The sequence below is a fragment of the Loxodonta africana genome, chromosome 7 (genome assembly GCF_030014295.1).
Source record: "Loxodonta africana isolate mLoxAfr1 chromosome 7, mLoxAfr1.hap2, whole genome shotgun sequence".
Taxonomy (NCBI): Eukaryota; Metazoa; Chordata; class Mammalia; order Proboscidea; family Elephantidae; genus Loxodonta; species Loxodonta africana.
The window spans coordinates 36,509,652-36,534,664 of NC_087348.1; the positions used below are offsets into that span (position 1 = coordinate 36,509,652).

At 41.3% G+C, this 25,013-nt stretch overlaps 1 protein-coding gene across 11 annotated transcripts in view; it reads left to right on the forward strand.

Moving 5' to 3' along the window:
- Positions 1-25,013, forward strand: part of AMBRA1 (autophagy and beclin 1 regulator 1) — a 181,324-nt gene that overhangs the window by 90,232 nt on the left and 66,079 nt on the right. For all 11 annotated transcript variants that reach the window (XM_064288201.1, XM_064288199.1, XM_064288203.1 and 8 more), the window contains 2 exons: positions 5,156-5,236; positions 5,841-5,941. In XM_064288201.1, the coding sequence (XP_064144271.1) occupies positions 5,156-5,236; positions 5,841-5,941 (182 nt within the window). The remainder of the gene's footprint in view (positions 1-5,155; positions 5,237-5,840; positions 5,942-25,013) is intronic.

Genomic DNA, 25,013 nt, shown 5'->3' on the forward strand with positions numbered 1-25,013 from the left:
CCAGAATTTTAGCTCTTTAACCAAGGATTGTGAGCCTATTGCTTAGAAATTTATAATATTGTTTGGTGACTCTAGAATTAGCACCCTTTCTGGGCAAATAAAATACATATAAATACCTACGGGGTATGTTTGGGGAATGCAGGAGAAAGAAAATGGAATATATTTGGATTGTGCTTGGACTGAGAATGGGAAAATACAGAAAGAATAATTAAACAGCCAGAAAAAAAATGTGCAGTAGGAATATGGATTTGCATAATGCATGCAGATGAAATTAAAAGGTAAAATAAAGAAGGAAAGAAACTTGTAAATGGCAATTATCTCACACTATCTCTTATATTACTATTCCTTGGAGAAAAATTAAGGCTCTGCAGTCCCAGGAGGCCTATGCTATTAGATATCCCTTGTAGATGACATCACCTGGGACTGTGTCTTCCTCCCAGAGATTTGAGCCCTTATATGTGTGCACAGTCTTTGGAAGGAGAGACTGGGGCCTTGGTTTCCAGCACAGCCTCGAGCAAAGAAGTATGTTCTTAGTGATGGGCAAGATTATGTGCCATCCAGGGATAAGAATAACAACTAGGCCTTCTATTATCTGAAGATTGAGTAGAAAGAGAGGCACAGGGAAGCAAGTTTTTTTTTTTTTTTTTTTTAATAGTCTGATTTTCAGCAGTCAACTGTGTGCTGTCAAGAGGACGATGGCCTTTTGAGCTTCTTGCTGCAAGAGCTTCATTTATAAAGACCAAGTCAGCCGTTTGTCACTGAAAAGCAGTGACAACCTGACTCTGGTCAGGACTTAGACAGGAGTCTGCAGGTGTATTTTTCATTCCTTTAAATTATAGCCTCTCTCTGAGGCAATTAATCCCAGGTATTTAGCAGAAGAGTTGCTGCTGTGTTTTTCCCTTGTTCTGGAGATGCATCTTCTTGTATTTGGCACTTGTCTTGGATGCTTGATTGCTTGAGGGTGTTTTTTCCTTGTAAAGTCTTGCTTATTTTTCCCCTTCCCTTCCCAAATGCCCCTCTGAGAGTTAATCAAAGATGCATAGAGTTCAACAGCTGGGAAAGCCATTAAGAACCCAGCCAGCTCTTATCCTGCTGGCTTAAAGGCAGCTTCTGGCTGATGAAATTGATGAGGATTTCTCTGGTGTTTCCCTGAAAAGTGTTCTGGTGTAAAAGAGTCCTCCTGTGATGGAGTAGCAATAACAACCTATTTGTACACTCTGATTTTCACCATTTTTTGTTTAAGCCCCCCTTGAAAAGGGCTTGGGCTATGTTATGTTACCAAACCAAATCCACTGCCGTCAAGTCAATTCTGACTCGTAGTGACCCTGTAGGACAGAGTAAAAGTGCCCCACAGGGTTTCCGAGGCTGTAATCTTTCAAGAAGCAGACTGTCACGTCTTTCTTCTGTGTCTGTTGTGTTGGGCCCCAATATTTAGCACTCTTCACTCTTTCTAAGGGAAATTATCTCTTTGGGTTTGCCTTTCTCCCACTGTCCGTCTGGCAGACATCTTCCAATCCACTCATATTCAGTGTCTGTCAAATTTGTTTTGCCTCCTTCATCTCGTGGAGCCTTGCTTGTGTTGACCTGGTATAAGCACTGAACAGAGTGGTAGACTCTATATAGTTTTCTGAGTCCATCGTTATCTCAAGTACCTTTAATTCCTTTGCTCTTAGAACTCTCAGCACTTTCCCTCTCCCCTTGTTTCTACTCCGCCAGAATGTTCTGTGCATGGATTTGGTTTTCCATCTCAATGCCTTATCTCTAGATCCTATCTTCTTTCGAGAGTATAGAATCTAAAGGGTCACTGATCGGTTGCTCTTCTCAGCTCTAGCTTATTTGGAGCTCTGCCTTTGCTCTGAGATTTGTATATACCAGTATTAAAACCCAGGATCTTTTTCCCTCTTGCTTAAATTGCCCTTTGGTTGGGCATTCTGGCTTTGCCACCCTATTCATTCTGATTTTTAAAGTTTTTCCTGGTCAGTAAATGGTCTGAGTTGTTTTTATTACAGGCTATTGCCCCCTAAGGAGCTCTGGTGGTGCAGTGGTTAAGCACTCAGATGCTAACCAAAAGGTCAACAGGAGAAAGATGTAGCAGTCTGTTTCTGTAAAGATTTCAGCCTTGGAAACCCTATGGGGCAGTCCTACTCTGCCCTATAGTGTTGCCACGAGTCAAAATTGACTTAATGGCAATGGGTATTATCCCCTAGATGTCCTTGTTTTTTTTTCCTCCCATAGGCAGTGTCACATTTGTGTGTTTGCCCCACGTTTCACATTTTTCTAATTATTCTGGGTTCTGTGCTGTCAGTTCTTCTTTGCTAGAGTTCTCTGTACTTGCAGTTTGAAGCCATCTCAACATTTTATTGAGATGCAATTGAGTACCTACTTCTCATCATTAGCCAAGATGTAAACTAAGCCTGAAGACCAGCACATACATCTCCACTCACTTAATATATTGCCTTTTGTTTATGGTGCCTTTCGTCTGAGACTTTGCTTGGATCTGAGCAAGCTGATTTCAGTCTTATTTTTCTATGTATCCTCCAGTAATCTCTGAACACTATAAAGTTATTATCTCTGCCATGTGCAGTCTCCCTGTCCTTTTTTAAATGTAGGGAGAAACTAAATTAGAAAGAAGTTGATTGTTTTTAAGTTTTAATAACAAAGAAAAGTTTGTGGCATGTTGTAGGAACCTAAAATTTCTCCATTCCTGCCCATGTTTTTCCATTTTTCTAAGCTGCCTTCTTGTGTCTTTTCCCCTGACTCTCTGAGTATCTGTCATCTTAGGATTTTGGCAACTGCGGATCAGTACGATATGGTGCACTGGCTTCTCCTTGCCTGCTCTTTGACTTTGCTAACAGCACACAGAGTACTGTTTGTTGACCAGAGGAAAGTGGATCACAGATTTGGCTTTGGACCTTTTAGAAGCAAAGTGTCCGCTATGCAGTGTGATTCTTGGAAGACCAGCTGTCACAGCTGTAGAATAAAGTGATTGGATTTGCTTCAGAATGCTTTTTACTAGCTTAGTTTTCTTCCTTTTTTGAGGCTTAAGACCCTTTTTAACTTCAAAATAGTTTCTAATTCCTGTCATGCTATAAATTGTACTTTTAGTGCCCATTGATAAGTAAAACATGTGATAATGAAAAGCTGTCATGAATTCAGTTGTACTTTTAAACATATTAGTACTTTACTGATCATAACTGGAATCTACATATATTTGAAAAATAATCGTATGTGTGATTTGGGGGCCATCGTATTTGTTTGGTATTCAGTTACTGGTTTTTGTGCATGTGGCTACCAAGACTTTATCATAATTTTGGAGCTCCTCAGTGACTGCAGCCTGTTAGTCAGGATATTCTGATCCCATTGTTCTCTTTAATCCCCTTTTTACTTTCCATTTGGTCTCTCTCTCTCCTTGCTTCTCCTTTCATCTGTAGAATTTCATTTCAAAGGAATGTGATGTATTAAGGAAAACAATAGTATACTTTCTCTTTTGGGAAAGTAAAGACCATGTACTGGCTTTTTAATGGCTCAGCTTCCATTACGCCTAGTATTGATTTGTCTCTGAATGCTCAGCAGCCAACTCCACCAAGATGTAAAAGTCTTCATAGGCTTTTGTTTCTGGCTTGTGACACTCCCACTGGCCTACTAGAAAGCCAGTGTATTGTATTAACTGTGGTTCCATAACCAGTTTGAAGATAATCTCCTTGATTTGAAGATAATCCAAAAGGAGAATTTAGAAAATGCTCCAGTTCAGGCTCTCAGAGGTTCATTTATTTTGTGGAGCTGGTTAAGCAGCTAATTAACTGCTCTGTCCAGCCAGTGCCCTTTGGCTTATTGTTCCTTTGATGCATGGGAAACTAAGCTACGTGAAGCTACTTTCCTCCTTTTTCCTTTGGGAAGCAGTGAGGTGTGGGGGAAAGAGCAAAGGCTTCAAAGTCAAATCTTCCTTGACACCTGCCTCAGCCACTTAAGAGTCGTGTGACCTTGGGCATTTTAGTTTGCCTCTCTGATCCTTAGTTTTCTTGTCTGTAAAACACACTAATAATACCTCATGGGCTAGTTAAAAGGATTAAACGGCATAACGTGAATATGCCATTATACTGACACTTGCAGGATATTGTTAGTTTCCATCAAATTGCCTCTGACTTATGGTGGCCGTGTGTATAACAGAATGAAGCATCGTCCGATGCCGCACCACCTTCATGATCTTTGATATGTTTAGCCCTTTATTGTGGCTATTGTGTCAGTCTATCTCACTGAGGGTTTCCCTCATTTTTGCTGACCCTCTGGTTTACCAAATATAATGTCCTTTACTAGGGATTGGTTTTTCCTGATGACATGTCTGAAATAAGCGAGATGAAGTTTCATCAGTTAACCTAAAATAAATGTTTATTGCTGTTGCTATGGGGTTTGTGAGCACTCATGTATATGTACTGTGTAATCTTTTTAGCACTTTCAGCCAAGTATTGGAGACTCTACTAGAAAGCCTTAGGATGGGACATGATTAAGAATAGAGAAAAAGTGGTAAAAAAAAAAAAAAAAAAGAACTTAATAGTCCATGAAGAAAACACCTGGACTTTTTTTCTTCAAATGACCTGGTTTAGGATTACATTTTCTAATATTCTTTATCATTGTCAATGTTATAGTCTCTAAAAGAAGGGAGTGTCCAATCTTTTTCTTTGTTTTTATTTCACTTATCACTGATTTTTCCACATAAAGGACCTAAACAGATCCTTTGAAGGTACCATTTGTTGAGTGAAATTGGTAGCAGAATTTTTTCTTCCTTCAAGAGCCCCCAGAACCAGTTTCTTTGCATTTTTCAGTCTAGAAAGAGAAGTTTACATATACATATATCCACTTGAGATGCCTTGAAAGGTCTAGACCTGACTCCAATATGAGATGCTACAGTTTTCAGAGACCACCTTAGCTCAAGGAAAATCATCCTCTTCCCCACTAAAATGTCAATAAATGCTTGTGAATCTTATTTGAGGTGCTTCACAAATGCAGTGTGTCAGTGTGTCACCTAAGTTACTGAGCATCCAATGACCCATTTCTGTGGGATCTTCTCCTGAGTGTAGGAATTTAGTTTTGAGGGTGTTTGTCTTTTAGGTGACTCTGCCTTAGTGATTCTTATGTGTAGTCTTTTCGTTTTCTCCAGGGACAATGGTGACAGATCCAGGCACCGAGCTCCCCGCAATGCCCGGATGTCTGCACCTTCACTTGGACGCTTTGTCCCCAGGTAAGAACTGGGCAGTCTGCCACAGAGGGAGCCTTTATGAGAGCCTAGAATTTAGTTTTTAAACTTAGGCTCTGGTCTTTGAATTGTCCATATCTAATATTATTTCTTAGTAACCCTACAATATAACTGTGCCACCTAGAAACCTGACAGGAAATGATTGGCCACAATAAAAAGAAAGAAAAGTGGCAATGGGAGCATTCTGTTTAAGATTAAGGCCTGGGAAACTTTACTTTAGAAGGAAGGGCAGGAAGAAGATACAGATCTCTGAAAGAACAAATTCTAGGAATTTTTATTCCTTTGTGTGCTGCTGTGGATTCCTTAGGTTCATTGGGTCCTTTACCCCTGATTTTTGAGGGTAGGTAGAAGACGTATCCCCTTTGTGTTATGGTGGAGCTCTGGTGCAGTGGTTAAAAGTTTGGCTGCGAACCAAAAGGTCAGCAGTTCAAATCCACCAGCCACTCCTTGGAAACCCTGTGGGGCAGATCTACTCTGTCCTATAGAGTCACTATGAGTCGGAATCAACTTGATGGCAGTGGGTTTGGTTTTTGGTTTTTGTTTTATGGTAGTTTTTAGTAGGCTTTTCACGTATAATTCCTTCTTGTAGGCGTTTCTTGCTGCCTGAGTACTTGCCTTATGCTGGGATTTTTCATGAACGTGGACAGCCTGGCTTGGCTACTCACTCTTCTGTTAACAGGGTCCTAGCAGGTAAGGAAATGTATGTGTGGATGTTGAAAATTTGAAGGCGCAGGGAGCCAGATGAAGCTTCCTGCCTCTTTACCTGTGTTGTGGTGATGGCATCTTGACATTCAGCTGAAAACACTTCCGAACTTCAAGGCAGCAAACTGCTAGGTTGAAGAAAACAGTTTCTCTTGCCCATGCCGACGTCCTTCAAACCTTTTTTTCTTTTTTAAAATTATTTGTTTAAACCAGCTGCTTCTGAATCCAGTGATTAGGTTCTGGCCATGCTTTTAATGGAATGATAAAGGTGTCTTGTTCATGCTTCAGTTGGTGAGATACTCATGAGGCAGATCCTGTGATTTAATTAGGAGCTTAATGCACACTTCTCCAGCCCTTTGTGACTGCCAGCACATGGAGCTTGCAGGCACTGTGGAATATTCTGAGGAAGGAGGAGGGACAAGAAACCCATGGAGCTGGCTCAGAAAGCTCCACAGAACAGAAATAGTCTGGGCAAGCCCAGCTGAGGTAGTTTTATGATGACTGAATAGTTTAGCGGCCAGTGTTTTTGGGCCCTGAGGCACGATGTGACCAGGCCCTGAAGCATGGTGTGTGCTGCTGCTTTTGGGAAGTCTCTAGAGAAGGAAACAAAGCAGAATTACTGTATGTTTTTTCTGCAAAGAGTTATTTCCCAGCACACTCCCCCCAATGGCCAACTTGTAAATTTATATACGTGAAGGCATAAAAGGTATAAAAATCAAACCACATTTAGATGTATCTTTAACAAATGTCTTTATTCAAAATAGTATTCTGTTTTGGGGAATCTGAGCTGTGTGGTAGTTAAAGGTAGGGAGCGATCTGTGCAAGGCAGTGGCCTGTCAGGCTGGAAGACTGTTGCAAGCTTTATTTTAGTTATTTCTATGCAAGCTTCTGTGACAGCTGGTAGGCCACGGGGTCTGGCTTTCCCTAAGTACTATCCTTGACCCAACAACACCAAGGTCTAGGACTTTCAGAAACCTTAGTGGCTTCTCTGGCTGTGGTCCAGGTCTGGTGGGCGAGCAGACTATACCATAGTCTCCTCACAACTCATCTGAGGAGGACTCTGGCCCTAGTTGTTAAACAGACTCCCATAGCCCTGTGCTCTCCCTGCCTGGTGCTTCTGTGTGGCTTGGCTGATGACCTGTGGAAGCTTGCCCCCAGGCAACACTGCAGAGCTCTCTTTCACCCTTCTTTGTTTGGACAGACACCTCCACCACCCCACATGGCACCTTCTGCTCCTCTGCTCCAGGCAAATGTCTACTTTCTTGACGTTTAGCCTTTTTTTTTTTTTTTTGAACAGCTGTGTTGTGTGTGGTTTTTTTTCCCCCTTCATTGTCTTCAATAACTGTTTACCTTCATTTCCTGTTCCCTCTTAATGCCAGAGAGGTCTGACGTCAAATGACCTGATTTCACTTATGGATACCTTTGAATATAGAGGTTGTGTTCCACCAGGCAGTTGTTTACAAATGTCACATATGTTGAGAAACGTTCTCTAGCAAAGGATGCAAAGTCCTGCTAGGGAAAGGAAATCTAGACTCCCAAAGAACCATGCTTGTTAGTTAGAGTAGTGGATGGCTTCCATTCACAATTAAAGTAGTTTTTCCCATTTTCTCAAGGTACGTATTGCAGAGTACCTATTGGTCTTTTCTTAAAAGCACTGATGATCGTTTATGAGTATTTGTGCCTCCAGATTCTATGGATGGTTGTATTACTTGTTTCTTCTCTTGAGAAAATTCGAAAAATAATAATAACAGCAACAAAAATGGCTAACATTTACTGAGTACTTACTATACACTAGAGAATGTTTTAAGTGCTTTACACATATTTCATTTCTTCCTTGTAGTAGCCCTACGAGATAGGTGCTGATATCTAGTTAACAGTGGAGGAAACGGGAGCCCAGAGGGCTGACTTGTCCAAAGTCATTACAGCTAGGAAGTAGGGGAGCCAGAACTGAACCCAGGCAGTGAGATTCCAGAGGTTGTACTCTAACCCACCTTACTAGTCTGCCTCACCAAAACTGTTTTAAACGACAAGGTGTCAAAATACCACTGCTTCTAGGACCTTAATGTAGGAGAGGGAAAGATTCTTAGCTGACTTCAGGGTTTTTCTTATTTGGTCAAATTCCTTTACTTTAAGTGATTCCTAGACATAGCTTTTTATAACCCAGTGATGCTTGCTGAGGAAAATCTTATTATGTAACAAACAGCCCTTTCCCCAAGACTTGCCCTCCTGAATACAGATGTTTTGTTCTTTATTAAGCTTAGTTGTGATCATGTAATAAAGCTGGTAGAGTAATGGTTTTCAAAGTACAAGAGAAATTGGTCTTTTAACAGTAAACACTCCCAAGTTTTCCTGGAAAGGCACTTTCTCTTGTATGATTGGAATGAGGTTGCTATAGTCTCAGAACAATTACATGCAACAGATACTTGTTCCACAGCTCTTGTGTGCCAGGCATTGTTCTAGGCTCAGGGGATAACAGAATGATCCTTCCCTCCTACAGCTCAAAGTCTAGGTGGTTAGCCATACATTAGTCCTGCTATTTGGTTCTTGGCTGCAAACATAAGTTTGCTTCTCTGTATGGTGAATGGCTGTTTGCAAGGGTGAAGCCCAGAAATTTGGCAGACCTAAAAGGAAGAAAGAGACACACACCTGCAGTTTTTGGAGGCGTGACCAGTCCTATGGTAACAAATGAGTCTCCAGTGGACCCTAGCCAAAAACTATTCAAAGTCATCAACAAAAATGGATTTGTGGAAAATTAAGATCCATTCTGCCCACTTCCTCTCAAAAGAGCCCTGAGAGCAGTGATAGAAAACAGAAGCTGCTGCAGAGAAGTATTTTGATAGTCTGTTAATCTTCATCTCTCCTCTCTTATCTTGGTGCCTTCCTCACAATTCTGTAGGTTCCTGTAGACCTACTATCACCCGTCAGCCTAGGCCATTCCCCATCTTCAGCAGCACAAATTCTGAACCCACACTAAAGAGGCATGAATACCTGTAAAGCTTCAACTCTACCAGGAATGTTTTTGTGGAAACGTGAAAAATCAGGGGAGCTCCCCCTGCTGACCTTTTAGCAGACAACCCTTGCTTTTTGTTACTGCAAAAGCAATTGATAGTAAAAAAGGAAATGAAGCTAATGGCAGCCTACTGTGGGCCAGGTGTTGTCCTAAGTGTTTTCCCATACATTATCTCCTTTAATCATTTCAACAACCCTGTGAGGTAGGTGGTGGTATCTCCATTCTGCAGGGAAGAAAGCTAAGGCTTGGAGAGGTTATATCGCTTGCCCGGTATAACATAGTTAGTGAGACCTGGTACTTTAAACCGGGTCTGCCTGACTCGTAGTAACTCCATTCTGTCTTCTGTCCATGTTTTGCTTGCATTTAAGTAAGGAGTATCTGCCAAAAGGTTCTTAAGCTTATAATATTTTTCTGCATGTTTAAGGCCTCATAAAAGTGAAATGAGAAACCCCAGCATTTGACAGGGTCCTGGTAATTACTAGAAGAACAAAAAAACTTCTGAGGGATAGGGACCTAAGTCATGTAGGGTATTAGTTATCTGTCCTGCATAATCTTTTTGACTTTCATCCTAACGAGCATCTGCTCCCAGCAGATGTGGGCCTGATGTACTTAATTTAGTATTTTGATTAAAAGCAACGGGAAATGTCAGAATTTTCTTGCTCTTAGCCAGTGGTCATTGAGGTCTGGTCGAGTGTCCTGGGTAAGAGCTAGCTTTGTGCCCAGTCATCCTTCTAATTTCTCTTAGGATTTCTTCCTTGATCCATTGGTTGTTCAGGAGTGTGTTGTTCAATTTTCACAAATTCGATAATTTCCCAACTTGCCTTCTCTTATTGATTTCCAGTTTCTGTAGTGGACTGAGAGAACACTTTGTAGGATTTCAATTATTTTAAATAATAGATAGTTTTATGACTTAGCTTATGTTCTCTCTTGAAGAATGTTACATGGGTGCTGTTGTTAGATGTAGTGTTCTGTAGATGCCAGGTAGATCTATCTGGTTGGTATTGTTCAAGTTGTGTATATCTCTGTTGTTTTTCTGTCTAGTTGTTCCAGCCATTGAGAGTGGATTATTGAAGTCTTCAACTATTGTTGAATTGTCTGTTTCTTCCTTTAATTTTGTTAGGTTTTGTTTCATGTGTACTGGTGCCTTGTTGTTAGGTGGAGCCCTGATGGCTCAGTGGTTAAGAACTCAGCTGTTGGCAGTTCGAATCCACCAGCTGCTCCTTGGAAGCCCTATTGGGCAGTTCTACTCTGTCCTACAGGGTTGCTTTGAGTCAGAATTGACTAGACAACTATGAGTTTGGTTTTGGTTTTGTTGTTAGGTGCATTTAAGTTTTTAATTGTTAGATCTTCCTGATGAATTAACCCTCTTATCATTACGAAATGTTTCTGTCTCTAATACTTTTTGTCTTAGTCTAATTTGTTTGATATTAGTGTAGCTACTCCAGTTCTTTTATGGTTGTTTGCATGATATATCATCTTCCACTTTTTACTTTCAACCTGTTTGTATCTTTACACATAGTCAGATAGTCAGATCTTGTTTTGTTTTTCCAGTTTGACGGCCTCTCTCTTTTGATTGGCTTGTTTAGTCCGTTCACATTTAGTGTTATTATTGATATAGTTAGATTTATGTCTGCCATTTTGCTGTTTGTTTTCTCTCTGTCTAATGTCTTTTGTTCCTTGGTTTGTTCCTTCTTTACTGACTTCTTTTGTATTAAATGGATATTTTCTAACATACCATCTTAATTCCTTTATTGATTTTTAAGCTGTATTGGATTTACTTCAGATTTATAACAGCTTAATTCCTGTCAGATATATAAGCTTTGCTCCACTGTAGCATCATTCCCTCCCTACTCATTGTCATATATATTTACATCTACATAGTTTACAAATCTAGCAATACCGTGTTGTAATTACTGCTTGGTATAATTTTATGTCTCAGACATCCCTCCAGTTGTTGCCTGGTGTGGGTAAGACAAACCTACCCTTTTTACAAGAATTTTCTTTTTAAACTTCATTTCTGGTTGTTTTTGTCATCCCCCCCCCTCCCCCTTTAAAAACATCAGTTCTAATGCAGATTTCTCTTTTACATGTTCCCCATGGCCTTCTTAACCTAAGGAAGTACTTTCAGGAAGCCTGACTAGTCTAAATTGGCCCACTAGGGTGGGCATCTGGAACCTCAGTCTCACCGGCTTTCAGGAATTAGCCAGATTTCACAACCTGATACCATAACAGTCTAACACAACAAATTGCTTAAGCACTATATACCAAGTCTGCACTTGAACTAGCAAATCTGGCTAAAGTGAGTAGTAGTGGATACAGTTTGGAGACATCATTGTATTAAATTACCACAAACAGAAATGAATAATTATTCTGGCGTTAGACTCTTTATCTCCTTTGCTTGACCCTGCTCTTTACCCCTCTGGTGCCCAGTAGTCAGGCAGATAAAGTGAGTGGCACATTCCAACTCAACATCAATTAAGATGTCTGTTTATAAATCCTAGATAAATGGAAAATTAGTGGCGGTGGTACTAGTTAGTGCTGCTTTAATAATTAATCCAATTACCTTTGATTCTGCTCCAGTGATGAAAGTGAAGGCGATAAGGGCCTGGCTTGGTTGCCTGGGAAACAGACAAATAAATGCAGAACTCCTCCCAGAGAATCCAGCCTTCCCAGCTGCCTCACAGCACCCAGGACCTTTTACTTAGGAGGTTTTCACCCATCACTGGAGCATTTATGTCCTCGCTACCCACGGTCCTTCACCACATCTCCTAAGACCACTAACAGGAGGTGTGCTTATTGAGAACCTCTGTCCCAGTTGCTAAGCTGAGTTGCCTCTGCTTCTTCAGCCCTTTCTAGGGAAAATACTGGGCCTTGTCAGTAAACTTTTCTTTCCCTTTCATATTGTGTGCCTGAATTTTTCGGTGCATGCCTCTTTCTCTTTCCCTCTTCTCCCCCACCTGCAGATTTCCTTTTGGTCTTTCCCACCTGGCGCTTTGCTCCTGCGCCCTTTCTGTACTGTCAGAAATATACATAGCACTTTCTCAGTGCTTGGCATTTTCCAGGGTACTTTGGGTATCACAAACATTAAAAGGTTCTGCCCTCAGGGAATATATAGTCTAGCCAGGGAATATATAGTCTAGCCAGGGAATGGCTTGCTTTCTTAACTTCCTATGTTTTGGCCCTGTTAATAAAAATTTAATAATTTCCCTGTGACTTCAACTCCTACTCCTGATACATTAGCTAAGGCAGGAAGGGGCTGAAGCTTGAACCAAGGCTTGGACCAAGGATTTATGTCTCTCAAGACACTTTGTGGAGGCTCTGAATATGTCTCCCTTCCTCTATTAGATGGACAATGTGCATGAGTGATGAGTGAGTTAGGCAAGAGAGGGACAGCTCCCCATTGCAGGGTACATTCTGCATGAGAGGCAGTATAGTGAAATGTTTCAGAGCGTGGGCTCTGGAGCCAGACTGTCTAAGTTCAAATATCCATTCTGCTACTTCCCAGCTGAGTAATCTCAGAGAACTTTTTTTTTTTTATTTACTTATTTTGCTTTTCTGAGTCTCGGTTTCTTCATCTATAAAACGAGTACAAGAATATAGTACTTTGCTCATAGGATTGTTGTGAGGATTAAATGAGTTAACCCAGCTGGGTACCATGGAATAGTTTGTCACACGGTAAGTGTTTCACAGGTGTTAGCTGTTATCATTAGTATGAATTAGAGCTGTGTTAGCCTCTTCACTTACATAACCTAATCAGACTTTCACCCTTCTTCTGCCTTCTTCCCCAGTGGTCCTCTTCCTGGGTCCCACCAAACTGCTGCCATCAAGTTGGTTCCAACTCATAGTGACCCTATAGGATAGAGTAGAACTGTCCCATGGGGTTTCCAAGGCTGTAAATCTTTACAGAAGCAGACTGCCGTATCTTTCTTTCTCCAGGTCCCAAACAGGGATTTTTCCCCTTTGCTGTGGTCAGTTAGTTAAAAAACAAAATTTAGGAGCTTGTGCTCTGGGGCACCAACAGATGGCAGCCTAAGGGCCCCTGTGTTGATAGCTTGACAACTTATGTATCCACCGTTGCCTATAGCTATGTCACTCAAGTGGGGAGGAGTAGAGGAGTCACAAAGTTCACATTTAAAATCCGCTTTTCGTCTTCCTGTCAGGACCTGTGCTGGTAAATAAGCATCTACTCAGCTGACCAAGTACTTGGTCCCCTGTAACCATGGCCTCGTGAGCTTCTCAAAGAAGTCCCTGTACCAGCAGCATCAGCACCACCTGGGAACTGGAAATGAAAGTTCTTGGTCTCTATCCCATACCCACCAAATCAGAAACTCTGGTTGTAGGACCTATTAATCTGTATTTTAAAAAGTCTTCCAGGTGATCTTGGTACACTTCAAAATTGAAAGCCAGTGCTCTAGATTAACTCATTTACCTAGGAACAGAGGCAGACAAGTGGGAAGAGATGACTTGGTGACATATCAAGGAGTGTCCACACCAGGAACCCAAGATACGCTGGTGTTGGTGGGCCTTTGGTGTATAACTCTTCTTGACCTGGAACGACTAGTAATGGGGGAAAAAAGGAATTAATTTATAATTACCTACAGAGTGCTCGGTTGGTTTATCAGCCATTTTGACTCAATAAGCATTTATTGAGCTTCTTTTTTTTACATGGTACAGTGTATATTAAAACACCCAGACAAACAAGATTCGATCTCTGCCTTCTTGAGTTTACCATCTATTGAGGAAGACCATCAAACGCATATGTTGTAGGACACTGGGTATTGTGCTAAATGCTAAAGTAGAAGTACAAACAGAGGGGCTGGCTGTGAGAGCTCAAAAAACCTTACAGCAATTCTGCAGCAGCAAGGAGACCATTTAACTTTTAAGCTGGGGTACCTGGTGCGGGTTAGCTCTGGTAGGAGTTTCATTCCCAGGAGACATTGACCACTTTTCCAACTCTTTAACAAATTTCCCACCTATTCCCCTTCCTTACCCTTCCCCCTCAAAAAAGAAATTTTAACATCAACATGTCTGGATTGAGACCCCACTGTTTACTCATACTTTAAGTTCTCTGTATTCTGGGGCTAAACCCAAAATGATCACAAAGCTTATTGAGTCCTGTGAATGTGTACTAGTGAGAATTACTGCTCACTTTGAAGGTGCCCACTGATCTTGAAGTATCTACTATAGTGCTAGGTCCCTTCTACCACTCTCCTCTTAGTTTATGATTGATATGCGTTTTTGCTATGTTTTACAACCCCTCAGAAAAAAAGACAACAATGGTATAGACACCTGCAGAGGAGATGTGAAGAAAGAAAAAGCCAGATGTGAGGCCAAGTCATTTTTTTCCAGTGGAGGCAGCAGCTAGAGAATCTCCACTTTCCTTAAATTTAGAGATCTGCCAACTCTGCAAAGACTTGGAACAATCCTCTTTGCTGTCTCATCTATCCCATCAGTTTTTACCTGAGTAATCAGTATGAACCCTGGAAGCTAATAGCCCATGTTAACCCTGCACCTCCTTTTTAAAACCCAGAGTTCTTATTAGCTTTTCTTTCTCTTTCTGTTTTCATGTCCTCAAGCATCCTCATTTATTGCAAACTGGCTGGAAATGCCATGGGAGCTGGCAGACAGCATCTCTCACCCCCTCTACCAAAGTAGAGCCAACCTTTGGGTGGTAATTTCCTTTCTTTAACACGCGCTTATCCGCAAGGCCGGCTTTTCCCCTAGGTCCTTGTGCCGCTCAACTGGAAGCCAGAACAAGCATGAACACCTTGGTATAAGCCATGATATGGAAAAGAGGCACCTGCAAGGGGGTGACCAGGAGTCTTTTGGAGTGCTGAGACTCCCTGGGGATGTTTCGTTTGGCCAGCTGTTAAGTGTAACCCCAGAGCCAGATAGTCACCCTGTAACCACTGTGAAGACAGTCTGTGTCATATCATTACAGAGCAATAAACCCAGCTTGAGCTGTGTGCTGTGCACGAGGAGCCTGGCTTCACTTCTACTGTCCTGAGCAGTAGGGCTTCATTCTTTGAGGTGACCTGAAAAACAAATTCAAGATTTTTAACTTTTGTGGCACATGGCTGGCGAAGCATAAGACAAAAATATTCCTTCTTAAAACAGAGAACTTAATTGGCTTATGCTACAAAGGAACAGAGGGAAAGCTGGGCAGAAGCTAAAGGGCTGAAGTTCCGAGTGGGCACAAGGGAAGTGGGGTGTATTACAGGCATGTGAAAAAAATATGTCGTTTATTTTCATAAATAAAACTGGCTAGAAAGGTGGATTTTCTCAGAATCTGCCACATTGCCAGTAGCTGCTTTTTCATATTTGCTGATTTCCCCAACAGCAGGATTTCACAACAGTCCATTTATGGTGGTTTCCTTTGGACTAGTAACATAAATGAAAAGAGTGACATGGAAATATCCACAGTCACTCCCACCTATTAAAATGAAATTTCACACGGGCAAATAGCTCAGAGACTGTGACAGTTTCACAGCAGCTTTTAAAGTTATCCAAAACATTGGCCATCATGCTGAACTGGCAGGAGGGTTGTAGAAAGACAGAATACAGTAACTCAAGCTTACGTTTGGCCATGAGCTAGTGTTAGATCCCATTTGCAAAATGTGGTGGCTGTGGAATATGGTACTTACAGCACATACTGTTGTAAGTAAAAAACCCCGTATATTAATTCACTTAATCTTTATAGCATTCCAATCAAGTGTGTGTTATTATTCATTTTTACAGATGAGGAAACTAAAGCATAGAGTGATGAAGTAATTTGCCCAAGATCACAGCTAATACAGTTCAGAGTATGACCCCCCCAACCCCCACCCCACAGAACCATCATGGAGTGTGGGTGATTCCTTGTTGATAGAAAAACAGGCTAAAATCTAAACTCTGCCTTTATTTTAAGAGAGCAAAAAATAATTTGCTCTGCTCAGAAGACAGCTTCTGGGGAGGGGGCTATCAGTTCTGTTATATTCTTGTTGATCCTTTCCCATAGAAAGAGGGCTGGTAGAAGAATTACATTCCCAAACAATGAATCCTGAAGAGGTAATTACACTGTTGCCATCCCATTGGGAAGAAGGCTGGGGCGGTGATTACATCCCAAAACAAAGCTGTTTGGGTATAATTGCACTGTGCTGCTCTTATCAGTCTCGGGAAGACAGGCCTCTGGTCTCCATCCTCATTTGTTTTTGAGATGGAATCCGAATAGCATTCAATTAATAGTCAAGACCCAGGCACAGGGAAGTCAGCCAAAAGAGCCAAGAGGACATTAACTTGCTTGTGGCATTTTTCTTCCAGTGAAGTTTTCCAGACCTTGAAGTATCAGCAGATTTGAGGAGGAGCTAATGAAGGGTTTAGAGAACCCTGCTTAGATATTGTGTCCCAAAGCCCTCATTGGTCTTTATGCACAGAGGAGGGATGGTTGGGTGGCAGTGGAATTACCCTGTTTCATGAGCAGCTTTTGCTCTCTACCAAAAGAGCAGCTTCCAATCTTTCCCTAGCACGTATAGCATATATATTTTTTCATGTATGTAGTGTCTAGTCATGGAGCAGAAAGCCCCTCTATGGTTCTGTTGAGATAATAAGGCTGACTTTGGCTATATTTTGGGAATAATCTCTAGATCCAGACTGGAAGAAGAAATAGGACTGATTTAATTGTTTTATGGCTCAGAGAACAGAAAACTGCCAGTGGCCTCATAGGCATGCTGATTGAACTAGAGCAGAGAAGGGAAAAGCTGCATGTTATTGGGTTAGTTTTTGCTGCCTGTTATGGATTCAGTTGTGTCCCCCCCAAAATGTGTGTCAACTTGGCTAGGCCATGATTCCTAGTATTGTGTGATCATCTACCATTTTGTCATCTGATGTGATTTTCCCATGTGTTGTAAATCTTGTCTCTATGATGTTAATGAGGCAGGATTAGAGGCAGCTGTGTTAATGAGGCAGGCCTCAATCTACAAGATTAGTTTGTGTCTTCAGTCAATCTCTTATGAGATAAAAAAGAGAAAGGTGAGCAGAGAGACAGGAGGAACAGAGCATGTCCTTTGATCCCAGGGTTCCTGCACGGAGAAGCTCCTAGACCAGGGGAAAATTGATGACAAGGACTGTGCCCCAGAGCTGACAGATAGAAAAAGCCCTTCCCTGGAGCTGGCACCCTGAATTTGGACTTTTAGCCTCCTAAACTGTGAGAGAATAAATGTCCCTTTGTTAAAGCTATCCACTTTCTGGTATTTCTGTTAGAGCAGCACTAAGATACAGCCTAACAAACCACCCCAAATTTAGTGGCTTTAAACAACATTTCTTGTCTCACAATTCGATGGGCAGTTTATCTGTTCTGGACCAACTTGCCTTCTGTCTGTAGTCACTTGATGGCTTGACTGGGGCAAGATGATCTAGGATGGTGTGGTAGGCAGAATAATGGCCTCCCAAAGGTGTCCACATTCTAATCCCCAGAACCTGTGAATGTTACTTTATGTGGCAAAAGGGACTTTGCAGATGTGATTAAGTTATAAATCTTGAGATAGGGAGATTATTCTGAAGTATCCAGGTGGACCCAGTCTAATCAAATGAGCATTTAAAAATGGAAGAAGAGGATCCAAGAGATGCAGCAATGGAAGATGGAACAGCCCCACCAGCCCCTCAGTTACAGCCGTCAGGGAAATGGGCCTCAGTCCTATAACTGCACGGAACTAAATTTTCCAATGACCCAAATGAGCAAGGAAACAGGTCCTCCCCTAGAGCCTCCAGAAAGGAACACAGCCCTGCCAACACCTTGATTTTAGCCCCATGAGACCCATGTTCATCTGACCTACAAAACTGTGAGATGATAAATTTGTGTTTAAACCACTGTTTGTGGTGATTTGTTATGGCAGCCATAGAAAACTAATACAGGTGGCTTCACTCACATGTCTGGCAGTTGGCAGGCTGGTTGATCTCAGCTGCGATGACTTTTCTCTGTTCTATATGGTCTCTCATTCACCAGTAATCTAGTCCATGCTTCCTCACATAGTATCTCAGGGCTCCAAAGAACAGCTAGAGAGGTCAAGCCCCAATGCACAAGCATTTTCCAGCCTGTGCTTATGTCACTTTTGCTATTGTACCATCAGCTAAAGCAAGCCGTGTGGCTAAGCCCAGCGGCAGGAAAGGTACATGGATACAGGGAGGCTTGAATCATTACGGGCCATTATGATAATCTACTACAGCTGAGTATGTTTTGAGATCTGAGGTGCTGTTACAAAAAACAAACCAAAACCAAAGACCAAGCCCTCTGCCATCAAGTTGATTCCAACTCCTAGCAACCCTATAGGACAGAGTAGAACTGCATCGTAGGGTTTCTAAGGAGCAGCTTGGTGGATTCAAACTGCCGACCTTTTAGTTAGCAGCCAAACACATAACCACTGAGCCACCAGGGCCCCAGGTGGCTGTTAGCTCCCTCTAAACAAATTGCCTTTTTAAGTGTTACTACGTACACTGAGGAAAGAGCATACCAAGGGATCTAGATGTGCAGATTTGGAGTGTCCCAGAAACATCGTGTCTTGGATCATCATTTGGATTATACAGAGAGAAATGAATTAGGAATCACATGCAAACAAAAGCTAGATCCTAGGTCTCTAGACATAGCACTTCAGAACTACCTTTTCTCTTTCTCCGGGTGTTTTCTGGGATGTAGACCTCTGTTTCTATGTGCTGGAGGGTAAAAAGATGTGCAAAGAGCTCCGTGGGTGGTTGGGCCCCTTGGGGCCACATGTATTTCTGTGTAGGAGTAAGACTGACAGAATTAACTGTGTGAGCACTTACTAAATTGGCTGTAGGTGAACCTGTACCCATGGCATCATTTATAATCCACAGCTCCTTTAGCAGAAGCAACTCGAAAGAAAAGTTCCTAAAAACTAAGGCAGGGGATCTTTCTGTGCTTGATAACTGGCACATTATGCTTTCTTGTGACAATGGTTGGGAGAAGCTAGAATTCAGTTCTTAGCAAACCTGGGGCTTAGCTTCACTTGGCCTTCTGACTGGTTAAAAACTATTTTATTGGGCTCCGAATGTGAATATATGGATTGGAGCTAAGGACACATACAGGCAAATTCAATACTAATGAGTCATTATTTTAGGACTTCCTTGCTGTTCTTTAAGAATCGTATCAGTGGCTGGTGGGACAGGGGCTCTGCAATTGATTTTGCACTGGGCAGTTGCACTCAAAATAGTATAGCCTCTATACAAGAAAGATATATGCTTATCACTGAAGCTTTAAGCTGGCTTTGACAAGAACTTCAGCATGAAGCTCAGCAGGGCACCCAAAGGGTTAGTATGCTTATCAGACATCTCTTTGCCTATCTTGAAGCTTAGCCAAGATTCATGAGATGATTGTGAGGCAGAAAGGGAGCTGCCAGCACAGCTTGAAATGTGTGTATGACCATGTTTGCCACCGGAAACTGAAGAGAAGTGGCACGCTCAGCCTAGCCTGGGTTGGGGGAAACGTAGATTATGCTCCCAAGAGGAGATGGAGCAGTGGTATGGCTTGCGAAGAGTAAGTAGTCCTGGGAATGGAAATGTACAGACTCTTTAATTTAAAAGGGCAGAAAATCTCTCCAAATAAAACCAGACCTCATCTCTTAGTGCCCAATAAGAGATTGGAGTTTGTGGTGGTGAGATTCAGCCAGTGTCCTTCCTTCTGCCTTTGCTCCTTGCTTCCCTTTCTCCTTCACCTTTATTCATCGTGGGTCTCAGAATTTAAACTAAATTTGTATTTGATTTTCTTGAAGGCAGAACTAATACAACTAACGTAGGAGCTAATTGAGAGTTTATAAAAGCCACGGTGTTTCTTGGCCTAAATATTTTCATTGATTATGCTGAAGTGAGGAGACTGGGAAAAAGTGGTTAAGTGTCATACTGCTTATTAGGTAAGCTAATTGAAACTGAAAATATCAGTGCAATGCTGAAATACGTTGTTTCAAATGCCCAGTTTCTCTACTTCTTGATTCTAGGTGGAGAGACTACAGGGACAGCTTAGGAGCACCTGCTCTGAAGAAGTTTCCAGCTATTTTAATCTTTGCCTTACCTAGGAAGAATTTTAAGATGGTATGGGATAAAAGCAGCTCCAGCACCAAGGGTTAGCTTGGGAATCTTTAGATACCTCCCTAACACTGTTAACCAACCCCAAGCCACCCCTAAAAATACACCATCTAAGTGAAAACAGTATGCTTGCTTGCTAGCAGCTTTAAGGCAAATCACCTAACCTGTCACCCCACCCACTAAACTGCCAACCCCAAGACTCGTTTAGACTTCTCGAGCTGCCCCTAGGGGGAGGTAACAGAGGAATTGGCTGTAGAATTTGGAGATCATTGTGCTGAAGGACAGGCCGACTGGCTGTCCCCTCATCTTCATGTGTATTTTCTGTCCCTTTCTACCCTTATTTCCAGGTACCTTGTATTTTTTTTTTTTGTATTTTAGGTTTGGTTAGCATGAATTTACCAGTCTCTCTTTTCAGGCACCAAGTGTGTTCTTCACCTTTTCCTTTGTGTTATTAGTGTTTCTCCTCCATGGGAGAGGAACCCCTCCCCCAAAAAACTATGGAGAGGGATAGTGCTCTTTCCTAAAACCTGGAGAAAATTGTTAGAGTTTAGAGATTCTGAAAAAATAATCTTAGTCTTGGTATTTTGGGATATCCTTAATTTAAAGCTGCCTCCTTACTTTGTGCTCCTTATTTTGAATAGCACAGTTCCCTGTTTCATCTCTCTGTAGATCTGACACCCTAAAGTAAAAGTGAAAAGTATGTGGCAAGAAATTAAGGGATTCTTAGATCAAGAACTAAGCTGTATTAGTTACAATTTGACTAATTTTACATTTTACAGTTTCACTGGACTGGAGGCTTTTGTGTGGGGAATGTGTAATTGAAACAAATGATCAAACTGGGTATAGCCTCAGGGGCCTTGTCTGTAAAGGGAAAGGTTGGAATTTTAAGTCTTTAGGCCTTCTAGTTTTGACAAATTGATTTGTCCTCAGGGTTCCTCCTATATCTTCCCTTTTTCTTTTTTTCATTGGGGAATCTGTGAAGGGAGGGGATTTTTGTGTGTAGAGAAATAGACTCAAAGAACCCTGCATCTAATTCAGTGGGATTAAGGTCCAGTCTGTCTCCCAAAGGAATGTGTGCCTCTGCGTTCCTTTTTCATCATAAGACCTGAACATGAAGCTGTTGGATATTTTGCTTATGTTTCCCTTTGGCTTTGATGTTCTTAAATATTGAACCTTTGAAAATATCAAGGAGACATACCATAGCTGCCTGCTTGTGAGAAACCAAAGATTTGAGTTCATCTTTTAATCTTGATTAATCCTTTGTATTCCAAATTATACCTAATTTTGGGCCCTGGAGGCTGCCAGACTAGGGTTTGGGTTGTTTTTTCCTAAAAGTATAAGTTTTTCTTTTTTCCTTGTGGTAAATATGTGTGCGTATGTATATGTGTGCATGTGTGTGTATGTGTGTGTGTATAAACATTTGCCATTTCAACCATTTTACATTTACAATGTAGTGATGTTAATGGTTGACTGGAGTTTGAAGTTGGCTGAGTTGCTTTTTTCTACTTCATAGAAGGACCTAAAATATTTACCTTTTTTCCCATTAATAAAACATCTTTCCATTTAAAAAATTATTCAGTCCACCCTATTCATTTTCCCCTTTCTCCATCTCCTCTCTAGTTACTCAGTTTGATCTTGAGGAACATAGTGTGATCATCTTCCTCATGATACAGATATCTGTGGACCTTCTCAAGCGAAGCCTTAAAGTTTCCGTTTCTTGGTTGTAAGCTATGCTGCTTCTCTTCTGACTTCTTTGACTTTTGTTTGTTATACCTTTCTTAGAAGAAACAAACAAACAAACAAAAAACCCGTTGCCGTCGAGTCGATTCAGACTCATAGTGACCCTATAGCAACCCTATAGGACAGAGTAGAACTGCCTCATAGGGTTTCCAGGGAGCGGCTGGTAGATTCAAACTTCTGACCTTTTGGTTAGCAGCCGAGCTCTTAACCATTATGCCACCAGGGCTCCAATAGTAAGGGTAGCTGGATTCAAATCTCACCTCATCTCTTACTAGATGGGTGACCGTGGGCAACTTGCTTTATTTATCTGAGCCTCAGTTCCTTTATCTGTAAAATTGGGTGCCATCAAGTTGGTTCCAACTCTTAGTGACCCTACGTACAACAGAACGAAAAACTGCCTGGTCCTGTGCCATCCTCAATCATTGTTATGCTTGAGCCCATTGTTGCAGCCACTGTGACAATCCATCTCCTTGAGGGTCTTTTTTTTTTTTTTTGCTGACCCTCTACTTTACCAGGCATGATGTCCTTCTCCAGGGACTGGTCCCTCCTGGTAACATGTCCAAAGTAATGTGAGACGAAGTCTCACCATCTTTGCTTCTAAGGAGCACTCTGGCTGTACTTCTTCCAAGATTTGTTTGTTCTTCTGGCGGTCTATGGTATATTCAATATTCTTCGCCATCACCATAATTTAAAGGTGCCAATTCTTTTTTGGTCTTCCTTATTCGTTGTCGAGCTTTCACGTGCATATGAAGGTGATTAAAAACACCATGGCTTGGGTCAAGTACACCTTAAACCTTAAGGTGACATCTTTGCTTTTTAGCACTTTAAATAGGTCTTTTACATCATATTTGCCCAATGCAAATGTGTCTTTTTATTTCTTGACTGCTGCTGCCTTGGGCATTGATTGTGGGTCCAAGTAAAATGAAATTGTTGGCAACTTCAATCTTTTCTCCATTTGTCATTATGTCCCTTATTGGTCAAGTTGTGAGGATTTTTGTTTTATGTTGAGGTGCAGTCCATTTTCAGAGACTACCCTGTTTGAAATCGCCAACTTCCCATTCCTTTTCCTTTTCCATTCCTGTCCCTGTTTTGTATCTCTCCATGGTATTTCTACTAGATATACTGAATATACTTGTGGAGAACTTATTTGTGTTAACTGTCTCCTCCTGTACCCACAATGTAATTTCCACAAAGGCAGGAGTTTTTGTCTGTTTTATTCATTGCCTGACACATAGTAGGTACTCAGTAAATATTTGTCTAATGAATAAACAAACTACCTTTAGTATGGTTGTGGCACTTAGCACATAATAAGCATTTAGGAAATGTTAGAAACTACAAAGTTTTCCTTGACTTTAAGGAAAATAATAAAATTCTTATTGATGTAACCGATTAGTGTGTAAAATGTCTTGCTACATGTTTTGAAAATATGAACATAAATCACAGTGCTCAGTTATATCAGAATGCAAGGTATGAATGTTAGATAATTGTAACTTTAAAAAATGACTTTAAATAAATATTTTTGTGTGTGTGTAAGTGTGTATATACATATATCGAAACATTTGTGATTTCAACTTTTTTTAATCTTTTTTTTTTAATTGTGGTTTAGGTGAAAGTTTACAGAGCAAATTAGCTTCTCATTAAACAGTTAATATACAAATTGTTTTGTGACATTGGTTGCCAGCTGCAATGTGTCAACAGTCTCCCCTCCTCCACCTTCCCTGTTTCCATTCGTCCAGGCTTCCTGTCCCTTCCTGCCGTCTCATCTTTGTTTGGGGGCTGGTATGCTCATTCGTCTTGTATACATAATTGAACTATGAAGCACTTCCCTCACCTGTGTTGTTGTTGCCCTGATAGACCTGTCTAATCTATGGCTTAAGGGTGAACCTCAGGAATGACTTCAGCACTGAGTTAAAAGGGTGTCTGGGGGCCATAATTTGGGATTTCTCCAGCCTCTGTCAGACCAACAAGACTGGTCTTTTTTTTTCTTTTTGTGAATTTGAATTTTACTCTACATTTTTCTCCCGCTTTGTCTGTGACCCTCTATTGTGATCCATGCCAGAGCAGTCAGTGGTGGTAACCAGGCACCACCTAGTTGTTCCTGGGCTCAGCCTGGTGGAGACTGTGGTAGTTGTGGTCCATTAGTCTTTTAGACCGATCTTTCCCTTCTGTTTTTCATCTTCTTCATTCTCCTTTGCTCCAGCTGGGATGAGACCAATAGATGTATCTTAGATGGCTGCTTGCAGGTTTTTAAGACCCCAGTGGCTTTTCACCACAGTCGGATGTAGAACATTTTCTTTATAGACTGTGTTATGCCAATTGAGCTAGATGGCCACGGAGACTGTGGTCCCCAGCCCTCAGCCCAGTAGCTCAGTCTATCAGGGCATTTGGATGTGTCTGTGAAGCTTCTATGACTTTGCCCTGGTCAAGCTGTGCTGACTTCCCCAGTATTGTGTACTATCTTTTCCTTCACTAAAGTTACCACGCATCTACTATCTAGTGTCCATCCCCCCATCCCTGACCCGCTCATCAAAGGTTGTTTCTTTCTATGTGGAAGCATTTCATGTGTTTTTATAATAGTAGTCTCATACAGTATTTGTCCTTTTGTGATTGCCCTCCAGATACATCCATGTTGTGAGACGGTTCATAGATTCATTATTGTTCTTTATCATTGCGTAGTATTCCATTGTATGTATGTACCATAGTTGGTTTATCCATTCATCTGTTCATGGGCATTTAGGTTGTTTCCATCTTTCTGCTATTGTAAAAAATGCTGCAGTGAACATGGGTGTGCTTATGTCTATTTGTGTGACAGCTCTTATTTCTCTAGGATATAGTCCTAGGAGTGGGATTGCTGGATGATATGGTATTTCTATTTTTAAGGAAGCATCATATTGTTTTCCAAAAACGGTTATACCATTTTGCATTCCCACCAGCACTGTATAAGAGTTCCAGTCTCCCTAAAACCTCTCCAACGTTTGTTATTTTCTGGGTTTTTTTTTGATTCGCACCAGTAATGTTGGGGTAAGATGGTATCACATTGTAGTTTTGATTTGCATTTCTCTGATGGCTAGTGATCGAGAGCATTTCCTCATGTGTCTTTTGGCAGTCTGAATGTCTTCTTTTGTGAAGTGTCTGTTCATATCCTTTGCTCATTTTTTAATTGGATTATTTGTCTGTTTATTGCGGAGGTATTGGATTTTCTGGAAACCCTGGTGGCGTATGGTTAAGTGCTATGGTTGC